The sequence below is a fragment of the Rhipicephalus microplus genome, unplaced genomic scaffold (assembly GCF_043290135.1).
Source record: "Rhipicephalus microplus isolate Deutch F79 unplaced genomic scaffold, USDA_Rmic scaffold_24, whole genome shotgun sequence".
In the NCBI taxonomy this organism is placed as follows: Eukaryota; Metazoa; Arthropoda; class Arachnida; order Ixodida; family Ixodidae; genus Rhipicephalus; species Rhipicephalus microplus.
This window is the reverse complement of record NW_027464597.1, coordinates 3,125,068-3,149,870: the sequence shown is the minus strand read 5'-3', so window position 1 is coordinate 3,149,870 and position 24,803 is coordinate 3,125,068. Positions and strand designations below refer to the sequence as shown.

At 45.7% G+C, this 24,803-nt stretch overlaps 1 protein-coding gene across 1 annotated transcript in view; it reads right to left on the bottom strand.

Annotated features, from left to right (window-relative positions):
* The window catches only part of LOC119181007 (GTP-binding protein Di-Ras2), a 165,961-nt gene that overhangs the window by 7,249 nt on the left and 133,909 nt on the right, over nucleotides 1-24,803 (bottom strand). Inside the window, exon 2 of the mRNA XM_037432161.2 lies at nucleotides 855-1,012. Within this exon, the coding sequence (XP_037288058.1) occupies nucleotides 855-992 (138 nt within the window). The 5' untranslated portion in view covers nucleotides 993-1,012. The remainder of the gene's footprint in view (nucleotides 1-854; nucleotides 1,013-24,803) is intronic.

The following is a 24,803-nucleotide window of genomic DNA, read 5'->3' as shown; positions in this document are numbered from 1 at the left end:
GCGGACTCGCAGGTCACGGGATAAAATACCGGCCGTGGCGGCCGCATTCGATGAACGCGGAAACGCTTTGAGGCCCGTATGCTTAAATTTAGGATGACGTCAAAAATACCCAGTGGTCCAAATATCTGGAACCTTCCACTACAGCGTCCCTTACATTCTTATTGCGGTTTTAGGACGTAAAACGCCAGGTATAAGTAGATATGCTACTTAATGAACATTTCAGTGAACTTATACTTTCGCCCACTCACAGTACGACAGACGTTAACAGGTCTGCTATCATGTGTGAAGCCAGCACGAAATGTGAAGGTGTCGCCAGCGCTCATTTCTTATTTTTAATATCTTGCTCCTCCCATGCTATCTTGTAAGCAAACGGTAAAAAACAAAACAATACATTTACAAATTGTTAGACTAAAAAATTCAAAGCCGCCTCACCCTAGCGTGCACTTTAGTGATTTATAGTCTGTCTTTTTTTTAATGTATTACATTGAAATAGCTTTTTTCCTCCTGATTCTGTTTTATTGTCTGGAAGGAGACTATTTCTCGTGGATCAACCCAGCAGAGATCCACAGCGGACATTGAACGGGCTATAGCTCCTTGCTACTGAGCTCGAAAGCACAGATTTATTTCAATTGCTGAGGCAGACGCACTCCACTGACAGGAAAGCGCAAAAAAAACTCAGTAAATTTTTTTTGAATTCATGTAAAGGGCTTTGCTGATTGAAATTAAACGCGTGCCCTGCTCAATAGGGGTCTCTCGGTGCTTCTTTTCGCATGAGGATGTTAAACACTAATCAAATCAATCAATCAATCAAAAATGCATCCTGGCGGAGGCTTTCGAGCAGCAGTGCGACTCACCTGTCTGTAGGTGTCCTCTATGGTGGGGATGTAGCTTTCCCTGAACGTTCCTTTGACGAAGCGTAGCACCAGGGAGCTTTTCCCGACACCGCCGGCTCCAAACACGACGACCCTGTAGTCGTTGCTCTGTTCAGGCATGCTCGGTCTCCTACGATGCTCTAGGTTCGAATCCCGCAAGGGGCAGCGAGGGGTTAGAAAGAAAAACAGGAGCAAAGTTGAAGGCGGAGGTGAAAAGAGGAAATGTTCTCGCAAGAAGCCTGGGAGCGACTCGAAAAAGGGGCTACTACGATCGCACCGGTGAGCAAGCTGGCTAATAATACGGAGGAACCAGCGCTAGCCACTTCCTTTTTGTTCTCTTTTCCCGCGCTTCTAAACTTTGATGTCACGCGCGCGCGCGCGCAACGTCCCCGCTTGCCCCAGAGAACGCGGAAGTGTGAGCTCGCCAAGATGCTGCTCGCCTTTTGACAGGCGTCGTCCTCGCCGGCTGAGCGCGCGCTTTTTTTTCCCGCGCTATCCCCAGTGACCTCCTTTCCACGCGCGTGCGCGTGCTTTCGGGGTTCCCGCGGTCCACACTTCTCCGCGCACCGGCTCCCTATTGAAAAGAACCCCCCCTCCCCTCTAACAGGGCGCGGCAAGCGCGACGACGCGCTCCGAATCTCCCCCTCTTCCCCATTGGTCGAGCCCGGGCAGTGACGTAACCGGCGGGCGCCTATCGGGCTGTTACGTTTCGCTCTAGCGCCCGATCGTCTGCCGGAGCGCTTCTCGAACTATGTTGGTGTCCGTGCGGTCGCTTGGTGTATCGTCGTGTACTCCCGTATTTCGTCGTTTTTATATTTCACCGCGAAAACTTCCGGCCATCGTACTGCTCCTCTCCTCCTACTTTTTTGTGCCTTTATCTTTTTAACCATACACGCGCCTTTTTTATTGGGTACAGCAGCTCTTTCTGTAGAAAATGAGGAGGAAAGAGAATTCTGCACACTCTTGACGACAGGGCTCCGGTTGTTGTGGGTCTGCCTTTTTTTTTTCAGGGCGAAGGCATCCCAGACTGCGCGGCGCCGCCTAGAATCTAATTTGGCGCAGCGCCCGCTATTGCACACGCGACGCTCAGTGCATCGCCAGACGATCGAGGATCGAGTCAAAGTAAAACGTCTGGCAGTTTGCAATCTATCGATTTTGTTATGTTAGAGGCGTGTAAAATAGTTTAAAAATTGGGGGATCCTTGAGCTTCGCCTTTTAGAATTGAACGCAATAGCGACATCCTGTCCTTTCGACGTACTTCAAACACTTAGTGCATGAAATCTTTTCGAACTTGCTATGCACCCACTACGTGGCTTTAAAGGGCCCGAACAGTGATTTTCTTAGACCCACTTTTTTTTTCCGGCGCGACAGAAAGCATACCCTTCGCAGTGTTCGTAGATGCAGTAGTTAATCCCAAAAGCACACAGTTATATTATAAGCAGAATTTTTTTTTATCTAAAAGGCTCTGAACACGGGTGAGCCCTTTCATCCAGCAACACTGAGAATTGATAGCGATGCCGGTAGCTTCTCTGGCGACTTGTACATGCCGTCGTTGTTCTGCTTTCACAGGAGTTCCTGTAACTTTCCTTAGGGCACTTTTATTCTGAGCTTTACGGCTGTTTTTGAAGTTAACAAGCCATTCCAATGAGACGTTGTGGCTTTATACAGCGTCTCTGTAATTGTACCACGTTGCATGCGCCTGTTGCGCCTGTGTTGTGGATGGCTCGTGCCGTCATCGTTACGAGCCAAGCCAATTCACCGATAACGTCACTGCGCACTGCGGACCAGCAGGGCAAGTCTTTTCCGAGACAAACTGCAGGTAGAAAAACCACGTCGCCCCAAAATCTTAGCGGTCCGGAAACTGCGGGCACTGTTTCATGATCACGCAAAAAAGTGAGCACGCAGAGCATGGGATCACTACGTCATGCGAAGGCAGCGCCACTTCAATGCACACTACTAACGCAAGACCCACATGTACATTTTTATGGAGTAATATATTTTACTATAAAGAAGGAAACAATATTTCAATACTAACAGAAAAAAAAACAACACCAGGCCTGTGCGGAAGGCGCAGCACAGTCACAGCGAAAGCTAGAAGAGCGGCCTTTCAGAGCCTTTTATAAACACTCATTGGGTAACTGCTGCAAGCACACTTGCTTGATGCCCACTACGGCATCATAATAAAAATTTTAGGGTAGTAGGCCGGCTTTCGCTATGCTATTTTCATCATTCTTCTATTAACCTCCCTGCCTTTCCTCTCTATTTATCTCTCTCTCTCATCATTCTTTTGAGAAGCGTGGTATCTGCTGAACTATGCGAGGAATTTTGTGCCAATTGTTCATGCAGTGGCTGGCGACGATGGGGAATCACGCCTGAAGTGGGTATGCGCCACAGTTAATAGCTGAACAAAAAGAAGCTGTTGAGATGGGTTCAAGCATTGGACGACCCACTCGTTACGCTATTCGCATTGTGCGACGACTGCTTGTTCTTTCGCTGTTTCAAAACGCTTTATAAGTCGTATTAACGCGATTGTTTTCCCGAGATCAAGCCTGCCTAAGGCAAGTTTGCCAACAAGCCCAAAGCACTGGAATGGCTCTGCGGTACAATGCTAGACTGGTACCCAGCAGACCCGGGCTCGAGTCTTATTGTTTCATTGGTACTAGGTTTTCTTTTTTTTTAATTTCGCGCGATGTGGTTACGGACACCAGCGGACAACTACGGCGCTGCGCGAGACCTGAGTGGTGATCTCACAACAGCTTTCGCTGTAAAATGTTGAACGTGTATATTAGTTTATGGTCACATGACAGGGCACATAGGATAATTGAAGTTTCTGCCACCAGGTGGTGCTACAGGCTATCTTCGGAATCTTCAACGAAGAAATAAAAACAAAACTTCACTCCTCAGAAGAAAAACAACGTTGGTTCCAGTCACTATGAGGGACAATCTTTCCATCCGTGCAGTCGGTTCGTTTCATGTTCGGGGCAGTTGTCAACCGGTCCCTTTAAGGGAATACGCGAAGTAACGCGTTTTCCTTTTGTAGAGGGCAACGTGATTTAAACCAGGAATTCGTTATGATAATCACATGTTCTGACGCCCGGTGGCAATCTACGCTTGTAACGTATTATTACTGTAATACTTCATGTTGTACAGTGAAGCATGCATACAGGACGCGTGTTTGTAAAGCGTGAAAGTTCTTTTCACCGTATTTCGTAGCAGAGGAAGTTATTTTCATTGTTTTCACAAGCAGACGAATGGCTGTGTGGTGGAACACCCGCTTTCTACTCAAGATACTCGGTTTCGATTGCCACTCGGACCCAGGATAGATCAGTATTTATTTTATTTGCATCTTTCTCGATTTTCAGCTACGCACATGATGATGATTTTTGACTCACGACCAACGACGATGTCGGAATTTTCGTGAAACGAGGTCTTCAATGCTATTGGGTTGGTTATTTTTTTTTCATAGACGTTTGACAACGTCTTATGACTTCCTTCTCAGTTTTTGTGCTAGTTCTGTTCTTTTTGCTGCCCTGAGGTATTTTTAAAAACCACGGTATCAGCTTTTCTTAACGCGCTCATGCAAAATGTCGGGACATTTCCGCGGCCTGTCTGCTCACTGGTTCCATTGGTAACACACGAGCTGCCTTTCATACGCTTTTAATACCTGACGTCACCACAACTAGCCAAACCGATGCGTGGAGTCCCCGGAATCGACACTGTTGAATGACGTCATACTAATTTGGATGCCAGTAGGTGAGTCATGCGATAGTTGCCGTTATTCTCGAAATACAATATCTTGTCAGGGTTCCCTAAACCTCATACTTGCTCAGAGCCGTCTGTATACACAGGAGCTTCGTATGGTGGTGTTTTTTCACAGACGTGTGAGAGAGCGTGTTATGACTTTTTCCACAGTTTTTGTGCCATAAAAGAGAAAGCTAATTTCTGACATCACGAAGACGTTCTGGAGCTGAGGCGCAAGCGTAGCGCCTATATATATATATATATATATATATATATATATATATATATATATATATATATTAGGAGGAAGAGGGGATATATGCAACCGGCACCCGCTCGCTCACACACACACACACACACACACACACACACACACACACACACACACACAGACAGACAGACAGACAGACACACACACACACAGACAGACAGACACACACACACACAGACACACACACACACACACACAGACAGACAGACACACACACACACACACACACACACAGACAGACAGACAGACAGGCAGACACACACACACACACACACACACACACACACACACACACACACACACACAGACAGACAGACAGACGCACACACAAGCGCGCGCGCGCAGACACAAGTTTCACGCTCAGCGCTTCTCGGGGAAGCATTTCAAGCTCGGTGCTGTTCGAAGAGCTTGAAGTGCTTCCTTTGTAAAAGGTACTTTGTTGTTACAAAATGCTTTATGCGGATAAAGCAAATGCAAATCAAGTATACTTTCGTGGACTTTGCAACGAATGCCCTCGTTATGTAGGCCAGAAAATGGCCTTAGCTACAAAGCACTTGGTCACCGTACTTTTCATTACGGAAGCGATAGCGGAAATCAGAGTCCGGTGAATTCTACCACTTAGGGTTCCTTAGCATGCATCACTACATCATTTTTGCTTCCATCGAAAATGCAGCCACCGCACATCGAGTAACCTACTGGGCCATTCTATAACTGGGATGTAAAATGCTTGCACTGAGCCCCCCCCCCCCCCCCCCTCTTTTTTAAAGTGGGGCTCACTGTTGACAGCATTGACTCAGATACCGAAGCGGCTTGGGTTTACAGCTGCCAAGTCCGAAGATGCGGGTCAGATTTTTTTTTTCCATACGGGCAGTAGTCGTACAGGAACGAAAGGCATTAAATTAAAAAAACAATAAAAACTAAAGGCTCCATTGTTCTAGTGTTGACACGAGCGAAGCCAGTGTGGAGCTGGGCTACCTTACTGGTTTCTCTTCGGTCTACGTCTTTTTAAGGGGCGAATCTCCTTATGGCGTGACCCGTTCGTCTCCCGTTATCCTTTGTAACCACCGGTGGCACATACCCGAGACAGCAGTCCCTAGAATGTCCACTGGATGGCGGCACTTGTATATAATGAATACATCATGAAAAGGGGTCAGATGGCGGTAGTTCGAGTGTACACTAATTAGACGCACGAACGGATGGACATGCAAATGGGCGGACGGACAGACAGAATGATGAGCGGACGCACGGACGGACGGACAGATAGATAGACAGACAGACGAACGAACGGACGGATGGAAGAAAGGACACCGGACGGACGCACTGACGGTCACACGAATGGACGGACATACAGACGGATGCATGGACGGAAGCAAAAAGGAATGGACAGGCGGAAGCACGGACAAAGTGACAAACACTTCGCCCTACCAATCATCATTCATTCTGTGGATATGCTGTGATGTTTTTTGTCGTTCTCTTGTCCATTTCTGCGGTATTTTTTTCTCCTTTTCTAATTCCCGTTTGCTTCCTGCATGTTTTTTTATGCAATTTTTCCCTTGCCATAGTAGCAGTGTCCGCACTTTATATTGCCGCCGAGAATATGGCGACAACATCAAAGGTTACATCGTGATAATATCATCATCAAGGTGCTCGAAGAACAAGAGGAAGAAGACTTCTCTTTGGGACGAGCGCGCGCTGAAAGTGCTACTATGGCATACGAGGGATTTTTTGCTTTACGACAAGTGACGACGACCGCACATGGCAGTGTACGACAAGTAGGCGCCAGGTAAAAATTGGGCACAACCCTAATACCTGACCAGGGTGTCTCCTTATGGAACAAACATGTCAGCGTTATTTTGTTCTTGCAAGAATTTTAGCACAGTGTTGCCCGATGAGAAATATGAAAAATTGCCATAAATGTGAAAGAAATAGCCAAAAAAGTAGCCAACTTGAGTTAAGGGTCATAAAAGTAACCAGAAGTAGCCACGCAATTGGGGAAAAACTGATTCTGCATTTCGATTGAAATGGTCAAACTGAAACGTATTTCGGCTAAAATAAAAACATGTGCAGCACAAACACTTCAAAATCACATTTGCTGAAATTCCCACACAAACTGTTGACTTAAGCGAGCGATTTATGCATGAAGACGTACTAGAGGAGTTGATATCTGGGTCAGCTGGTTCATGTTAAAGGGGCCAAAAAAAAAAAAAAAAACACTGACTTGCTTTAGATCGAAAAACTGCACTTTGAGAACTCTAATGTCCTATGTTTCACTGTCATAAGTTAATTATTAGCGGAAAAAATCACTGTTGAAGTTTGATTTTTGAGTTTCGCGCCAAAATCTCCGCGCGTGGCGTAGGAAATTTTAAAATGCTCACTCGGTATTCTCGTGACATTGGCTCGGTGAAATATTCTTAAAGCTTGCGTGCGAAGTCTCTCACACCCGCAGATTACAATGTACTTTACTTTTATGGATTGGAAGCTGCGCAGGACCCCCAGTAGACTCCTTCAAAATTTCTGACATCACGGTGGTTGGTGCTCGAATCTCAATTTGGCGTCGCAACCTGCATTTTCTTTTCGCGCGTTTCCTCGCCTACTAACCATCGTGTCACGTTAAAAGTGGTATTTCGAGATTTTGAAATTGCACTTTGGTAACGCGCGAAAAATTGACTTGCTCTTTAGTGTCCCTTTAAAGCAGGTAGCGCGAACAAACAATGACACAAGCAAAAAACAAGTACACGAGAGAAGCGCGGAGCAACACTGCTGTTAATCAGTTCTCTTCTTTTGCAATGCCTGCTTTAACATAGATTCCCCCAAACTAGTCCAGCTGTACGTTCTTGTTAGCAGTTGGAGAGGGGTGTGAGCATGTGCCTCAAGGGGTGTTTCCTTTGTCTCGTGCTTTTGCTGTCTTTTCTTCAAGTGACATTAACACGTAACGTTTCCGCAGTTAAAAAAATCACAGCATAACCACGGAGTGATTGACCATCATCTAAAGTCAGCGAGCACGCACTGCAGCCGTTTTCCGAGCCCTAAGCTCCACCGCTTTGTTTTCGTTGCTCATACTAGAAGCACCCAGACTGGCGGCAAAAGAGGAAGCCCGCCAGGAGCGAACACATTTTAATGCAAGAGCGAACACGGTGTCCTATCACACGGGAGCACGCATCGGAATCGAGCGAGCGCCACAGCACCATCTAGTGTGCAGTCCGAGTACTAACGGTGCGAGCGCAACAGTGCCATCTAGTAAGCGCCGTGAGTACTAGCGGCGGCTACTACAACGCGAGACTTGCCTACGTGTTAAGGATCTTTGCCCCCAAAAGAAATTACGCCATAACCGCAAAGTGAATGATAATGAAGGAGCTCACTCCGGAGCTCGGAAATCTGGTAACCCGTGAATCTTCATACAAAGACGTGCCCTATCAGGGGCAGCGAATGTCCTGTGTCTTGGAATGGTGGCAACTATGGGCATGTCAACGGATGCTGGTTCAGTCGGAACTCATGTTTTGCTTGCATAGCGTCGCTTGCCCAGCATGCCCTCTCATGCAAAAAGAGAGACACGCGCATCGCTTTCCATTCTGACCCTCTCATTTGCTCTGAAAGGAGCAAGGCTACGACGGTGGGATGGATGGGCAAGGCTTGCGAATAAGGAGCAAGCTCCTAAGAACGACTCTTTCAATGCGTTTGCAAGATTTTTCGTTATATAAATAAATGTTGCGACATTAGAGATACGTATGCGACATGATGAGTATGATTGAAATTACAGCTACTGGTAATAATAAGATGGATTTTTTAGCAATTTTCACTATTTATTCAGTGATGACCAATTCAAAATAACAGCTTGTACCTCAGCCTGAAAAATAATGTGAGCGGTTCTTCAATTATCCAGCAAGATTGTTTCATCAGCGAATTTCACGTCATTCTAAAGACAGCTCTAAAAAGCAAGGACTCACAAAGAAAAGCTGGCAACAAAGCACTCACTCGGAACCAATTGTGCGCACGCGCACACAGACAAATGTCAGCGCACACATGCCACAGGCATTTAAAAAAAACAACAACAAAAATCCCGGTGCTCTTCGCAAAGCCTGAAGTGCTTTTCCTGTAAAGGGTACTTTGCCGTTACAACATGCTTCACGCGGAGAAAACAAAACACATCAGCTATACTTTGTTTTCTTTACAAAAAGTACTCTTGTTGCGCTGATCACAAAAATGGCTTTGACTTCAAATCACTTCGTCATCGTACTTTTTGTTGCCAAAGCAATAGCAAAAACCGAAAGTACGTCATTGATGTCATGCTTTGGTGAAAGGTATTGCCGTTCGTTTATATCCTTAAGATTCTTTTTCACACGATCAAGACTATCGAATAATCAAGTGGGCCATTCTAATTGGGACGTGGTATGTTTTAATTAACTGCTTTTAATCGGTGCTTTTGTGGCCGGCTTTGCCTCTTCTCTACTTGCTTTACAGTGATGACTTGAAATACCAGATACCCGGTTTCTAATGTCGATCTGCATAGAACACCCTGTATTCTGAGCGCTTTCAATTGATGTTCACTTGCTATTGTGGCTCAAGGCCACGTCTATAGCAATGGCTGCAAAAAGGAGCCCCGTGCAACTGTTCCCACTGTGTGCCACCAATGTATACACAATGATTTTGTTTTTGTGAACGTGAGACGGTCTTTCATGGGAGGTTATGAAGGTGTATGTTTTATACTTATGAAACGCCTGCTTAGGCCGCTGCACCACGTTTTCCTTTAAAGTTGTCATCTGCGTAATCAAAGTGCCAATTGGAGTTTTAGGATTTGAAAGCTTGCTTTTGCTACTATGTAATGGCGTCGTATACACGAACACCAGCAGCTGAGGCCTTTCCAGGTATACATAAGTTAGCTCGAATGGAGGGAACATGGAAGTAGCCAGAAAGTAGCCAGAAAGTAGCCAAGATAACGTTTCTGCCACCACCAGCCTAAAAATACTAGCAAAACAGGCGCAACGTAGCTAAAACTCGAAACGCCGTTCGATCGCATCGTTTCCCAGTAATTGACACTGTCCCTGTCACGCGGTTGTCGGTGATGTGCCGTTTCTGGCGCGGCAATGTGATACTTTGTCGAGGACACTCGCCACACCACGTTGCGCAACAAGGTTTCCTTGTTGCCTTTACGGGAACGAGTAAGGGTCGTCGTGGCGTGCAGCAAATGAAGCGTTGCGCCTCTAAACACGTGGACGACGGTCCTATTGCAGGCGCGACTGGAAGGAAATGGTACCGTAGGTGCATTGCGCAGTGCAATATAAAGAGTGAAAATGTATAAATAAATGAAGAAAAAAAAGAAAGGAAGAAGGAAAGAAAGAGAGAAAGCAATCAAGAAATAAAGAAAGACTGGCAGTCCTGAAGGCATAGACAAGCTTCGCCTGCACCCATTTTTCCGGTGGTACAAGGGCTTCTAATTTTTTTTTCTCATTTTCGCAACGACGCTGAAATGCCGTAGGGAAGGCGCCTACACAGATCGAGCCAGCGCTAATCGAAATGTAAAGAGAGAAACCAGCAAACAAGCGATGAAACACAGGAGAAAAGGGGACGAGGCCAGGAACTAATTTCGGCAACGGCTCGTTTTCGCCGACACGACGAAAGGCTTCGTCCGCGCCCGATCGCATTGTCAGCTTACGTAAGCGGCGTCTTGGTTGTCGTTTATTTCAGATTGCTAGGAGACGATGTCCCGACGGAAACATCTATTAGTTCCTACGAGGTGGCCGCCTCCCGAAATGTAGGTCTCGAAGACAGCGTTGCACGCTCGCAAACAGAGATTACGTTGTGCATTTTTGCAGCGAGGCTGTTTAGCTCTCTCTTATACCATGTGCCGGTACCAGAACACTATCATCATCATAAACCAGCACGTGACCTCTTAGTCTTTTTTTTTCACGTTCCGCTTCGCTCCGAGGACACGTGCGCCCATTTCTCTGGCGTGGGATGCACTTGCCGTGATGGGTGAGGAAATGAGTATAGAGAGAAAGAGAGGAAAAAAAGAGATAATGAAGAATGACAGAAAAAAGACAGACAGCCAAAGAAAGAGGCAGCGAAAAAACGGGATATAAACAAACAGGCATAAAAAGAAGTAGAAGAAACAGTAAGCGAGCCATGTATAGTACAGCAGGAGTTGCAAAAGGGAAGTGGGGATGAGGGAGTAAGACACTGTAAATTGTTGTTTGACATAGTATATTATAGTGTAGGGTATATCAACAGGTGGTAAAAAATTTGGCAGATTTCCAATACCTGGGAATGGACGTTATGTGGAGCATGCGGAGAGAAGGTGACCATGTTGCACGCACAGACATATATTGAAGAGTTGAAGGTGTTTATATAACCAGTTGTTTGCACTTGCGCAACGATGCCAACTGGCACATGTGTATTAACAACTCTAGAAGCTGATTTAGAAGCGCTGATGCTCACGAAGATATTGGCCCTGGACACCGCCACATAAATCAACTTCAGCGCATGGCAACTAACCACACTTGACGTTAACCCAACGTGGCGGCTGTATTAATGGAGTAGGTATGTAGTGTTTATAAAATTGGGTAGGCAGCACTGCAGCCACTATTCGCGTTGCACGAAGATTAGCTTTAGCGTCTATTTTAAAAGCAGTTGCGAGACATGGCGTAGCTCTGTGGTAAAATGCTTCATTGCCACGCAAAATGCTTGGGTTTTATTTCAGCTGGGACCCTGACATTTATTCTTTGCATTCATCGGGTCGACGCTACTAATGTCGGGTATTTGCTAACGCTTGCGCGTTAAAATTGTCTATGTGTATTCTCGTCGTTCCTGGGTAGATAAATAAGTGTCAATCACCTGTAGCACATATCCGGATACCAGTGGCACATACCCGCCCGTGGGTATGTGCCACCGTCTGGCGGGAAGTGTTTGACGACGTACGCGACGGTACTGTGACATGATTTATGTCTTGACCAGCGCGTCATATTCGTCAAACCACCTTACCCTCCCATGCTAATTTTCGTTCACGCCAACTTAAGGGGGTGCCCACGAGTGCACCCGAACGTAAGCGGCTAGATGGATAAATAGATAGATACGCTCAACGTCGCCAAAGTTCGCTAAAAAATGCTTCGCATTTAAAAGTAGTGTGAGTGAAGGGTATACTGTCCGGTAGCTGGGTCCCGCCAAGCTACGTAAGTAGCTTTTAATCCAACGGAACCATCTAGCATGTATATACTGTGAAATAAGTTGAATCGAACTTAAAAATGAAAGAGAAGGAAAAAAAGGAGGCAACACCGCCAGCTCCACTGCTTACTCAATCTTGTCATCACTAGTGCTTAGCGTTCCCATTGTTTTTTGTTCTATTAGATGTGATGTGAAAATTCTGGCTTTTATTTAAGGGGCTTATGAGTAGGGTTTCCTGGTAAGGCAACATTTTTAGGGCAACAGCAACGACAAAAAAAAAAATGCCTTGGCCACTTGGCTATTTTTTGGCTACTCTCTTGGTCACTCGATTTGAAACAAGTTATCGACACCTTGTTGCGTAACCACCGTGGGCGTTGGAGAGGGCGGTGCTCCCAAAATGGCGTACGGCTATTTCATAACGCAAAAAAGTAAAGCAATTTGAGTTCGCGGATGGCACTCGAAGGAAAAAAAAAATGTTGCATGGGAACTCAGTTTGAAGACCTCTTATGAATGAACGCGGCTTTAGGCCACAGGTGGATGTGATGTAAAGAAAACCGAAAGCACTCTTTATCCGGAACGCTCTGCACTCATGAAGATTAGCAATCAGATGTCTGAAAAAGTGTGTCTTATTTCTTGAAAGTAGGTACGTACATGGCTAGGGAATATTAACTGCTCGCACTGTGGCAACACACGGTAAACGACGTTAAAGTGAGTGCGATTATATATTACATTCATTACACAGAAACTGTGACACGCATTTAGAGCTCATTTTTATTGCCCCCGCTACCATACTGGTAATTTTAGTTCTATTAAGGAAACATACGGAATAAGCGCGAATAGAGTGTTATTTCTCTAACATTGCAACAAACTGAATATTCCTGCACGAAATGACTGCTAAAGTCTACAATTGGTGTTTTAATCACAGCATTTATGATTTTGAAGAGTTCTTACTGTATAGTCACTAATGTTTCCACCAGAATACTCCGACATTTAGTTATGTAAACAAAAACACCACGGCTGTTTTCAAACACACATGTTACATTTGGTTAGGTTTGTTGCCTTTGGCATTAGGTAACTACTTCCTGGCTAGTTTTTGGAATTTCTTGGCAATTTTTGTTTCGGTGCAACCATGTACCCAAACAACCTTCGGAAGCACAAAAAACAAAAAACAAAAAAAAATAACTAGCGCGTCATTTTTTTCTCTAACTTGCTCTCTTTTCGGCACCTTTCGTGACGCCATAAGTCCGTTAACTTGACGTCACGAGAAAACAGGCTCTTGATTGGTACACATGTGGGGGATATGTGTTCGATTGTCTTCTACCCTACTTTGGCATGCAGGCACACGTCCGTGCTGCCTTGTCTCGCTTCAGTATCGTGCACAATAAAGGGACGTCACTTCATTTCGTGCCTTTTCCATTGCGCGCGCGGAGATTATAAAGTGTAGCCAAAGACCGCAAATTTCTGATAGGCTCAACGCTTAGCGCAGACAGTGTCCAAGTGTTTTATGAAGAAACAGGTGGCGACACGAAGGTCGCGCCCTCAGGAAGCGTCGACAAGGCTATAGGAGAAAACAACTTTCTCGTCTGTGTACTCAGAAAGGGTTAGTGGTCCAACAACACCTCTCCCTTTTTAAGGCTTCTTCCGTGTCGAAGTGAAGCGCATGATCGCGTCAAGTCACTTCTCTTAATCGGCACGAGTACTAGCAGCCCTCTCTCTTTTGTTCCAAGCACTTACGTCCGGCTTCTAGAACGAGCGTAATAATAATAATAATAATAATAATAATAATAATAATAATAATAATAATAATAATAATAATAATAATAATAATAATAATAATAATAATAATAATAATAATAATAATAATAATAATAATAATAATAATAATAATAATAATAATAATAATAATAAATAACTTGGAGGACTTGGCCCGGCACATCGGCAAACGAGAGAAAATTTATATATAACGTAGGCTACGTTAAAGCCAGCTATCCCGACATCAAGGCAATGATTTTCAAGGCACACAGGAATATAAGAAAATTATTAAAAATACATTGAGGAACAACAGTCAGAAACACCATGTACCCATGTACAGCTAGTATAGGCCGTATAACGCAAAGGCAAGGTCTATGGGCCTGTCCCGGGCGGAGTAAGTCCCAACCACGCACCCCATTCCACGTGGGATGTGGCATATAGTTTTCTGAAAACTAACCAGAGGAGAGACTGGCGCTTCGATCATTCATCCACCAGCGGAACAATGGGTAGTACACGGATTTGCCTAGTATTCGTGCTTGCAGGCTCCAAACACACTTGTGGCTTTGTTTATTGCTGCGTTATGGGTTTGCTGCCAAAGAAAAACAACAACTGTCTTGAGCTTCGCGACCCGATTTGAATTGTTCAGCCTGAAAAGTTATGATGGTGAAGCACAACTGCTGAATATTTGCCGATTGTCGTTTCATGACAAAGCAACTTCAAGCCACGAAAAGCTTAGCGGACCTGAAAGTAGAAAAAAAAAATAGACAAATCCCTGTACTACCCACCATTGCCGCGCTCGCTGAAGCACCGCGTGTTGAAGCTCCCATAAACCCAGAGTTCCTTTTGGTGTATTTCTAGGAAACTCAGTGGCCACTGGGATCCACTCCTACAGTGCAACGAAACGCAAAGTTGATCCAAATAACACGCCGGACCATACAAACGTCGACATGCGAGTGCTGCTATACCAGACACCGAAGCAAAGGATTAGGGTCGCCTTCACATTTGGTGTCGGGTACGCGAGCAACGAACAAAGGGACCGCCACATACTGCGGCTCTTCAAAAGCGGTCACAAAGCATGCACGAATATTTTCGTTTGTAAGTCCACTGCCCTACTCCCACGTTGGAAACTACACGGTTCGCATGCCTGCTATGCCCTCGATAAAGCCGCGGACTCGCGGTCTGGAATTGTGTCACGCGGGTGGTGTTACTTTGACGTCTCTGCATCACAAGTGGTGCGCACTGGCGAAGAAAGTGCGCACGAGGTGTCTATTGTTTTATGTCACTCCAGTCTTTATTTATATACATATATATATTTTTTTGTAATTCATAGGAATCATAACCTAGCTCGCAAAAGCTTCTTCACTTGCCCTTGCTTTTCTTTAGACATTGCGTTTACGTCTCCGAGTCACTTTCTTGGTTCTGCCGAAAGAAGGCGTACGCGCAGAAGGCCTCTAAAATGAACGTTATGGCATACAATTTGCATACGAAGTGTCCAGTTTGTTCTGGCGAACAGTATACACACGCGCTAGAACAACCCTGTCCCGAAACGCGCGTAACTAGAACTAGGTCAGATGATGTTGTTCTTTTTTTCAAAACATGGCATCGTTTTGTGTTTATTCACTGTAACGGTGAATACTGGCTCGCGTTTCGTCTGCACCTCCACGTATTGCTTTTATTATGCTTTTTAAAGGGAGAGGTCAACTTCTGCGCATAAAGACCCAGGAATCCCCTCCTGTATGAATGTAACCTTTAAACGAACACAAAGTCAAAGCGAGGTGCTCCTTGCGGGCCTTGTGCCAGTGTAGTTCACAAAAAACAGGTCGCTTTACCATGGCAGAAAGGAGGAGTTCCGTAAGCGGAAGAGAGCAGTAATTGATGGGAAGAGTGCATAAGGAAATAAATAAAACAAAACAAACTCCCTTGGCCTGGTTGTGACCCGGGCACTCTCGGTGCGAAGACAAATTACAAATATTGTCTGTTTCACGGCCTGCATAGCGCCGCTGTACGTGTCTTAGAACATGGCTACCCGAGTAGATTATGGCGTCGAGCTGCGCTTCCGCGGTAAGCTGGAAACTCACTGTCGCTGGGGCGCTTTCAAGTGCGGAGAAGCTTAGTGGGTCGGGATGCCATATGGTGTTTGTTATATTGTGTTGTCGTCACTTGGCGCGTTCAGCGTAGCCATCTGTAGCATGCTGGGCGCACGCTCCCACTAGGAAGAAGCCTTCTTGTCCTTGTTTTTCGGGCACCTTCACGGTGATACGGAGGACTTACAGAGGCCCGGTCTGTCGTATGTGTAGTGTAGTATAAAGTAGTAATACCGCGTATAAAGTAGTAAAAGTAGTAAATACCGCGTATAAAGTAGTCAAATAGTAAAATAGGAAACAAGCGAGAAGCAGAAAGAGAGAGACGAAGAAAAATAAACAGAGACAAACACAGAAAAACAAACTGAGATAGACGAAAAAGTACGTAAATAAGAAAGAGAGGAAAGAAAAAGAAAATTGAAGAGAAATCAGAAAGGCTGTCCCGATCCGCACTTGTTTCAGGCGTGGCGCCACCAGCGTGAGGCCGCCTGGATTTTTTAGGGGCAAAGCTCCTTAAGGCGTGGGTCTGTCCATCCCTTGTATGTATGTAGTAGTACGTAGCCACCGGTGGCACATACCCGCTCAAGAGCGGGTATGTGCCACAGGGGATGCGACATGGGAGATGGCGTTACTTAGAGTGTTCACTAGATGGACGCACGGACAGACGGACAGACAGACTAGCAGACGGATGAATGGATGCATAGACGCTGTGGACGTATGGACGAATGGGCGCACGAAAAGACAGATGAATAGATGGATGGACAGACTCACGGATGGACACATGGATGGATGCACGGATGGTCGCAAGGACGGATGGAAGCACGGACGGGCTGATGAACGGTTCACCCCACTCATCATCATTCACTCCGTGGATATGCCGTGGCTTTTTTGTAAACCTGTGGCAGCCACTTCCCGACCTGATGACAGCCCTGAACGCCTTAGCTGTAGTGGCTGTCATCTGCTGTGTCTCCTACGAAGCCCTTTCCGCACAATGGGGTACGCAAATACGGTTAAACCAGAAACACGCTACCATGCGTGGCACCATTCTGAGGAATTCGCAGAGCGTGCGCGCGAATTAAGAAAAAAAATTTAAGGCAGCTTCGACCTAGCGGCGCCACGCCTGAGTGAAGCGCGGAGCTGGGCAGCCTTCGTTCGGTCTTCGCTTGCTTTCGGCCTTTCTTTCTTGTTCCCTTTCCCAGTGTCTCCGCCATTTTTATCTTCACTTTATTTCTGCTTTTCTCCCTATATTTCTTGTTATTTCGTTCTCTGCCTTTCTATTGATCGCTTGCCACGTATTCCGATATTTATACGTAGCATGCGTTGCGGTGTTTCCCTAGGATTTGTGGTAATGACTTCACTTAATAGCCTTTGAGGCACTCAAACAATGATAGGAAGAAAACATCTCTTTGCGCCAGCGCATGCTCAGTATACTGCAGCTGGCTATTGTATATATAGATTTACCTGAGGTAATATCACCATGAAGAACAAGAGGAAAAAGACTTCTGGGCTCGAGCTCACGCTCAATATGCTACAGCTGGCTAACGTACATGTGGTTGTGCTTTCGTTGCGCCAAGAGAATACAACAGTCTCACCTTCTAATGTGCTCCACACTTCAAAGAAAACGAACTGTTCATTGCAGAAATTGAGACACTTTGTAAATTCCAGCGTATTCGGCGAAAGGCTGTGGTCATTTGACTGACTATACGAAATATTTATTTTTGTTTCACACACTTAGGGCACTGCAACAAACCACTTGTTGTGGAATCGCTTGCCAGCGCGCCTGGCCTTCTCTGAAATTTCGGCTTCGGCGTCGTTCATTTGAGCGAAAGCGCGGGAGAGACGCAAATAAAAACAAACATGAAAACCTTCGGCCCGAGTCGTAGAAAGACAAACCTGTCGACGCTTCCGTTTCGTGCACTACATGTTGGTACACGAGACCACGCCGCCACACACGTCGGGGTCGTGGCGGCGTTTCGTAGTTACGGGCACCTTGCCTCCCGTGTTAACGTCACGTTGTGTCACGTGAGCGTTCGAACGCATTCGCAACATTCTCCGCTCGCCTGCTCGGCTTCCCCAGGAAGCCGCAGCGCAAGGGTGTCGTTCCACTCCCGCGAAAAATAAAAAAAAGCGCGGTGGGTCATTGCACGCGAAACGGGAAGGCTAACCTGAGTTACCAGAGGATGCAGGGAGGAGGAGAAGGAAGGAGGTCGATGGGAGAGAAGGAGGAACCACTCGGGCAGGAGGTGACTGGGTCGTCTTTAAAACTGTCATCATATGGGCAGACCAGTACACGCTGGGGTAAGGGGGAATAGGGAATTGCAGGCAGAGGGGCAGTGGGGAGCGTTTTGTTTGGGGGAGGAGGGCAACTCTCCTGGATGGGATGAGGAGAGGAAATGGAATTCAGGCTCTCTTTACTTTACTACGAGCGGCCGCGTGCTGCCGGATGCTCCGTCGTGTTGAGGGACAGAGGTCTGAAGGGAGGAGGGGTTGGTGAAGAAACAAAGCGACGCTTGGGAGCGGAAGTATAGGAAAGAGAACGATCCAGGAAGCAGGGAAGAAATGGGGAAATATAGAAAGAGAGGGAAGAAAAAAAAGGGAATCGAAGCCCCGCCATGACTGGCCCGGGGACCCCCACTTCGGAAAAAAAGAGTCCGCCCTGGATTCCCGGGACCTCGGTCGTTGACCTGGGTAGTGCCGTCGAGTGCTGCGGCGGCGTGCCGGTGCAGGTAACGCGCATCGATTGGATTCGTGCCTCTCCTCTCTTTCCCCATTTCCCGGCAATACATTCTCGCCATTCGGCTTTCGCAACCGAGCACTTTCTTGCTCTCGCGCGTTTTTTCCCCCTCCACGTGTGGTTCCTGAACTTGTCTGAAACGTGGCTTATTTACCGCTCTGCGCTAGACAAAGAGCTCCTATCAAGTGCCATCGGTATATGAGTTCACCGTTCCTCCTGCACCTTATTTCATTGTGCCGGGAGCGTGTTGTCCCGTCACGTGGGAAAATAGTGAACCAGCGTGCCATATTTGCCACTCTATGGCCTACCTTCTCTGACGATCGTGTGGTTCCCCTCTCTGGTTAGTCTTCCTAGGTTAGGTGACCCGATTGATAGGTAGAAGAGTCACAAGGGATCATCGCATTCCCTTCAGGGGAGGGGGGTGCAAAGATTTGTCACAGCACGCCCTCCCTATTATGTCAATGTACGGGGCAGCCTTTTGCCACCTAAAACTCCTCCAAGTCGAAAGGCATATACTGGCGAAGCACTTGGCCTTGCCCGGTGTCCATCGATGTACTGGCGTCCACACGCGCTTCACAACACCTGCTACACAGCTGTAAAAAAAACGAGCTTGCCTGTCCGTCTGTACATCCGTCCGCACGTCCATCATTGAGAGATTTCGGCATCTGATATGATACCAAGATTGGAGGCGCCTGGCCTGATCTCACGTTGCTTCTTAGATCAGGCCATTTTTGACCAAGCTGCGATGTCACGTGATGACATCGTCATGGAACGTGACATCGTGATTACGTCGCAAATTTAGGTAATCTGTGACGTCTTGATGACGACAGATGCTGATGTAACAACGTGATCACTCATCACGCGTCTTTGACGCTACTGGACGCGGACGCAGCCAACGTGGAACGCCGGCACTAGAATTTCTTGTAGGATGAGGCATGCGATGCTTTCGTCGTGAAAGAAGTCGCACAATTCCTTGCACATGTGCATAAGGTGACTTGACGGCGGAAGACATTTTTTATTCTCGATCTCATCTCTTCTATCTCTTTTTCGCACCTATTTCCTTCTATTTATCCGTCTTATGTGTTTCTCTTCCTCTATATCTTTTTATGCCTGTATTCCCTTTTTTTCTCTCCTTTTTCTCTTAATCTATCCTTCCCTCGCTCGTGTCTCTCATAATAATATAGTGGTTTCGGGACGTTAAACCCCGCATATCAATCAATAAATCCTTCTCTCGCTCTCTCTTTAATGTATTCCACGCGCTCCATTTCACCGAGCTGAGCTTTAGTATAAAGCTCGCACTTGACGTACTCAGAAGTGGTCCTGTCCGCCACGGTGGCGTTGCGGTGCTTGGTTTCTGACCCGATGGTCGCGAGTTTGATGCCGAGCGCGGAGCTCACATTTAAATGGAGGCGAAATGTTACAGGTCTGTGTACTGTGCGATGTCCATGGGGCAGGTTAAAGAACGCCAGATGGTCGAAATTTCGGGAGCCCTCCACTACGGCATCTGTTATAATCATATCGTGGTTTTGCAGCATACAATCTCAATAATAATAATAATAATAATAATAATAATAATAATAATAATAATAATAATAATAATAGGAACTATATCTGCATTTTGCCCCGTTTTTACCAATAAACAACAGTTGTGAGTCAGCGCCGTCTTTTCTTTCTCTTTTGCTCCTTCCCTGTCTGTGTTTTCTGGTGCTGCGCTGTAAAGAAGTTCACGATGTATATCTACTGCTTACCACAGGTGATGGGGATCTCGGGGGTTGGGAGGGGGAACTATCGTGTTTTCAGCATTACCAGCAAGATGGCGCAATGAGCGCGCGACGGCGCGTCCTCTCTACCTTCACGCGTAGTTTGCCTCGCAGAGAGAAGAACGTGGGCACTCGCTCGCGCACCCTTATCTCGCGGTTGGGAGGATCGTACGTCTTGGCTAGTCTGTGGCTTTCACCGGAACTATTCTGTTGTAGGTACTGGGCGCACAAAGGTCACTGAAAATTGTTGCACAGTCTACGTTTGCGAAAAGAACGCGCTTTTCAAAGACAGCGAACAGCTGAGACGATTATTCGTGTTCATCTGTGCTTGTACGTTTCGTGCGTTAGTTTTGCGTGATTAACGCGGGGAACGTTCCTATCTCCTTGCCATTCTGCACGTGACGATCCCACCTGTTGCTATCGAGTTAATTGCTTCGCCTTTGCGGCAAAGCTATGACTTTTTTCAAGGCGAACAGCCTTACATTTCTCATCAAACGCGAGACTCACCGGAGTCCTGCGTCGGCATCGCTCGTCGGCGGCTTCAACACGACTGGTGCAAAAATAATCACGCGATGACTTCATCACAACGTGACAGATGCCAAAACTTGTTGCCATTATGACGTTAGAGTGGCGTAATATCATACGATGACTTCATAATATGACGTCGTAGTTTTGTCGAAGGTCGGCCGATCTAGGAGCGTACTTTGCCCAGCGGAGAGAGGGAAGTGGACGCTCACGCGAGCGCTCGCTTATCTCGCGGTTGGGAGAATCGTACGCCTTGGGCTTTCACCGGAACGATTTATTTGTACATAGTTACCGGGCGCACAAAGGTCACGGCAACCATTGAATAGTCTCTGTTTGCGAAAAGGGCGCGGTTTTCAGACACAGCGAAGTAACAACTGAGAGGTTTATCTGTACCTGTGAGTACGTTTCGTGCGTAATTTGTACGTGAGAAACACGGGGTATGTTTCGATCTGCTTGCCATTCTTCGCGTGTCCTTCCAATTTGTTGCTATCGAGTTCATTGCTTCGCCTTTACGGAAAAGCTGTGACTTTCTTTCACTGTCCGTGTTGATGCCGGCGGTCACTTGCCACATTTTATGAGACAGATCAACGGCTCTCAGATCAACGGCATATTTGCTTCGCCTTTACGGAAAAGCTGTGACTTGCTTTCACTGTCCGTGTTGATGCCGGCGGTCACTTGCCACATTTTATGAGACAGATCAACGGCTCTCAGATCAACGGCATATTTGCTTCGCCTTTACGGAAAAGCTGTGACTTGCTTTCACTGTCCGTGTTGATGCCGGCGGTCACTTGCCACATTTTATGAGACAGATCAACGGCTCTCAAATCAACGGCATATTTTGGCTGCTTGCGCAGTACCATCCCTCGAGCATTTTAAATGCATTTTTTAGCGAACTTCTTCGATATTGAGTATCTATCTATCTATCTATCTATCTATCTATCTATCTATCTATCTGTCTATCTGTCTATCTGTCTATCTGTCTATCTATCTATCTATCTATCTATCTATCTATCTATCTATCTATCTATCTATCTGTCTGTCTGTCTGTCTGTCTGTCTGTCTGTCTGTCTGTCTGTCTGTCTGTCTGTCTGTCTATCTATCTGTCTATCTATCTATCTATCTATCTATCTATCTATCTATCTATCTATCTATCTATCTATCTATCTGTCTGTCTGTCTGTCTGTCTGTCTGTCTGTCTGTCTGTCTGTCTGTCTGTCTGTCTGTCTGTCTATCTATCTGTCTATCTATCTATCTATCTATCTATCTATCTATCTATCTATCTATCTATCTATCTATCTATCTATCTATCTATCTATCTATCTATCTATCTATCTATCTATCTATCTATCTATCTATCTATCTATCTATCTATCTATCTATCTATCTATCTGCCTGTCTGTCTGTCTGTCTGTCTGTCTGTCTGTCTGTCTGTCTGTCTGTCTATCTATCTATCTATCTATCTATCTATCTATCTATCTATCTATCTATCTATCTATCTATCTATCTATCTATCTATCTATCTATCTATCTATCTATCTATCTATCTATCTATCTATCTATCTATCTATCTATCTATCTATCTATCTATCTATCTATCTATCTATCTATCTATCTATCTATCTATCTATCTATCTATCTATCTATCTATCTATCTATCTATTTATTTATCCGCTCACTACGCAGTGCTCTTCTGTCCGCATCGTTGACACGATGTATGCCAAAATGGTATGGCGGAATGTGTTATATAAGGGCTCATTTTCTTTGACAGCGCAAATGAGAATTGTTTGTCAGCCCTCTTCAATATAGTTGAATTGGGTAACATAACTGTAGGACGAAAACAAATGGCGGATGATATCAAGGTATTCATTACATACTTGTCATAAACGGTACTATTTAAATGCCACGTCCTTGGTGCATTGACAGCCATTTCGTTATCTTGATATCTACCAAAATTAATTTGGAGGGACATAGGCTACTCTGGTGGAAAGCCTTAAGAGGCAAATCATGACACGCATGTCATGTACACTATTATTGATATGATATGGATTCGGGACATTCGCGGTAGTTCAATTAAATAGATATGTAGCAGAATTGGTACGATGGTACATTTATGTTTATGAAACATAAAACGACAGATTATAAGACGACAAACGGAAATCAAGACATTCATTTCACGATTTTTATGGCATCATATGCCATGATCGTGGTGCCCTCGAGGCCGGTTCGCTAGCTTGATATACACCAAAATCGGTGCTGCGGTACGTGACTACGACGAACACGACTGGAATGGCAGGTGGTGACATGAAAATCATGAACTGCATGTCGTGTGCAGCATTATCATGGTTCGGTCACGGCCTGTTTACGCAGTACCAATCAAGCTAGTGAAGCAAAGTGTGAGACTGGGCTAGTTGGTAACGCATTATTGAACTTCTGAGCGCCAGAACTTCCGACAAGTAGCACAAAAAAAGCCCTCGTCTTTTGTGTTACTTTTCGGAAGTTTTTGCGCTGAGAAGTTCAACAAGTTAGTGATCCGGCCTCTCAAGTGTACCATGGTCTATAATATATATATATATATATATATATATATATATATATATATATATATATATATATATATATATATATATATATATATATATATATATATATATATATATATATATATATAATACTGAAATTTCTACTGCGTGACGCGGCTGTATGATGAACATAAATGACAGCTCCCAGCATTGAAATCACGACATGTCTATTCCCACATGAGTGCGTGGCATCTGCCGTTTCTTTTTTTTCCTCGCTTCACCTATCCCCTCTTTCGTTCGCCTTGCGAGTGTCCTCCTCGCCCGTTGCGCCTGTCGGATTTCGCCGCCGCGACCTCCCGCCGTTCACGCCCACTGACCTCGTGCGCCGCCGTGTGCAAGGCGCTGGACGGCTTCTTCGCGCGTGCGGAAGTAACGGTGGACGGAGGCGTCGAATGGTTTCCCTTTTGGGACACTTTGGTCTCTTCTATGTCTTCTCTTCCGTGTCAGTTACACCATCGCCCAATTATATAAAAAAAAGAAGACACCGGAAATGATCAGTCTGTTCCACGCCATAATAACCTCGGGAGAGACAGACTGAAAGCGCGTGAATGTACTTGAGGGAAAGCTAAGGCAGTCAACCACATTTATCATTAAAGTACAGACAACGGCAGTGAGGGCTAGGCGTAAACTGCAGGCATCACATCGATGGCCTTGTTTTGTCGAAAAATACTAGGCATAAGTGTTTATGAAAAGACTCCCAGGGTCCCTTGCACATTCACCTACTAGGACCTGATGGCGAGGGCCACCTTATTTCTCTTCGCAGTCGATGTATGCAATGGAGCACGGAACACGAGACGTGGCTTCACGTGCCAAGCGCCGTCTTCTTTTTCTTCTCTTAAGGTGGCGCTCTCTCCTCTTTGTTCGCTCTCTAAGGAGCAGGCTGCAACATCATTGTGTGGTGTTACGTCACATGACGTCACATGCTTACTACATCACGTGATTATAACTTCTGTTGGACCAAAACTCCTTAAGCCTGCGCAATGTCCGCAAACCGCCGTCCGACGTCTACAGTAGATGTAGCGCAGGTGAGTGTGAACAAAGCGTAACATCTGTGAACAACAACAACAGAAATTGTGAATAGTTTGTTAATCAAAACAAACAATATAGAAGGCCACAACGCCACAAAAACAGCGGCTTTAACCACCCATCAGCCAGTGCATGTGTTACACAAAACGTTAGAAAGAACGAAAGGAAGTGCTGTGAACCAGAACAATATAAAAGGCCATGATTAACGATCTAATTCGCCCGGCTTCTTCCCATCACTAGCATTCACTTCCTAGATATGCGTGGCCTATGTGCACCCATCGACACCAATGCCGTGAGACGCTCATCG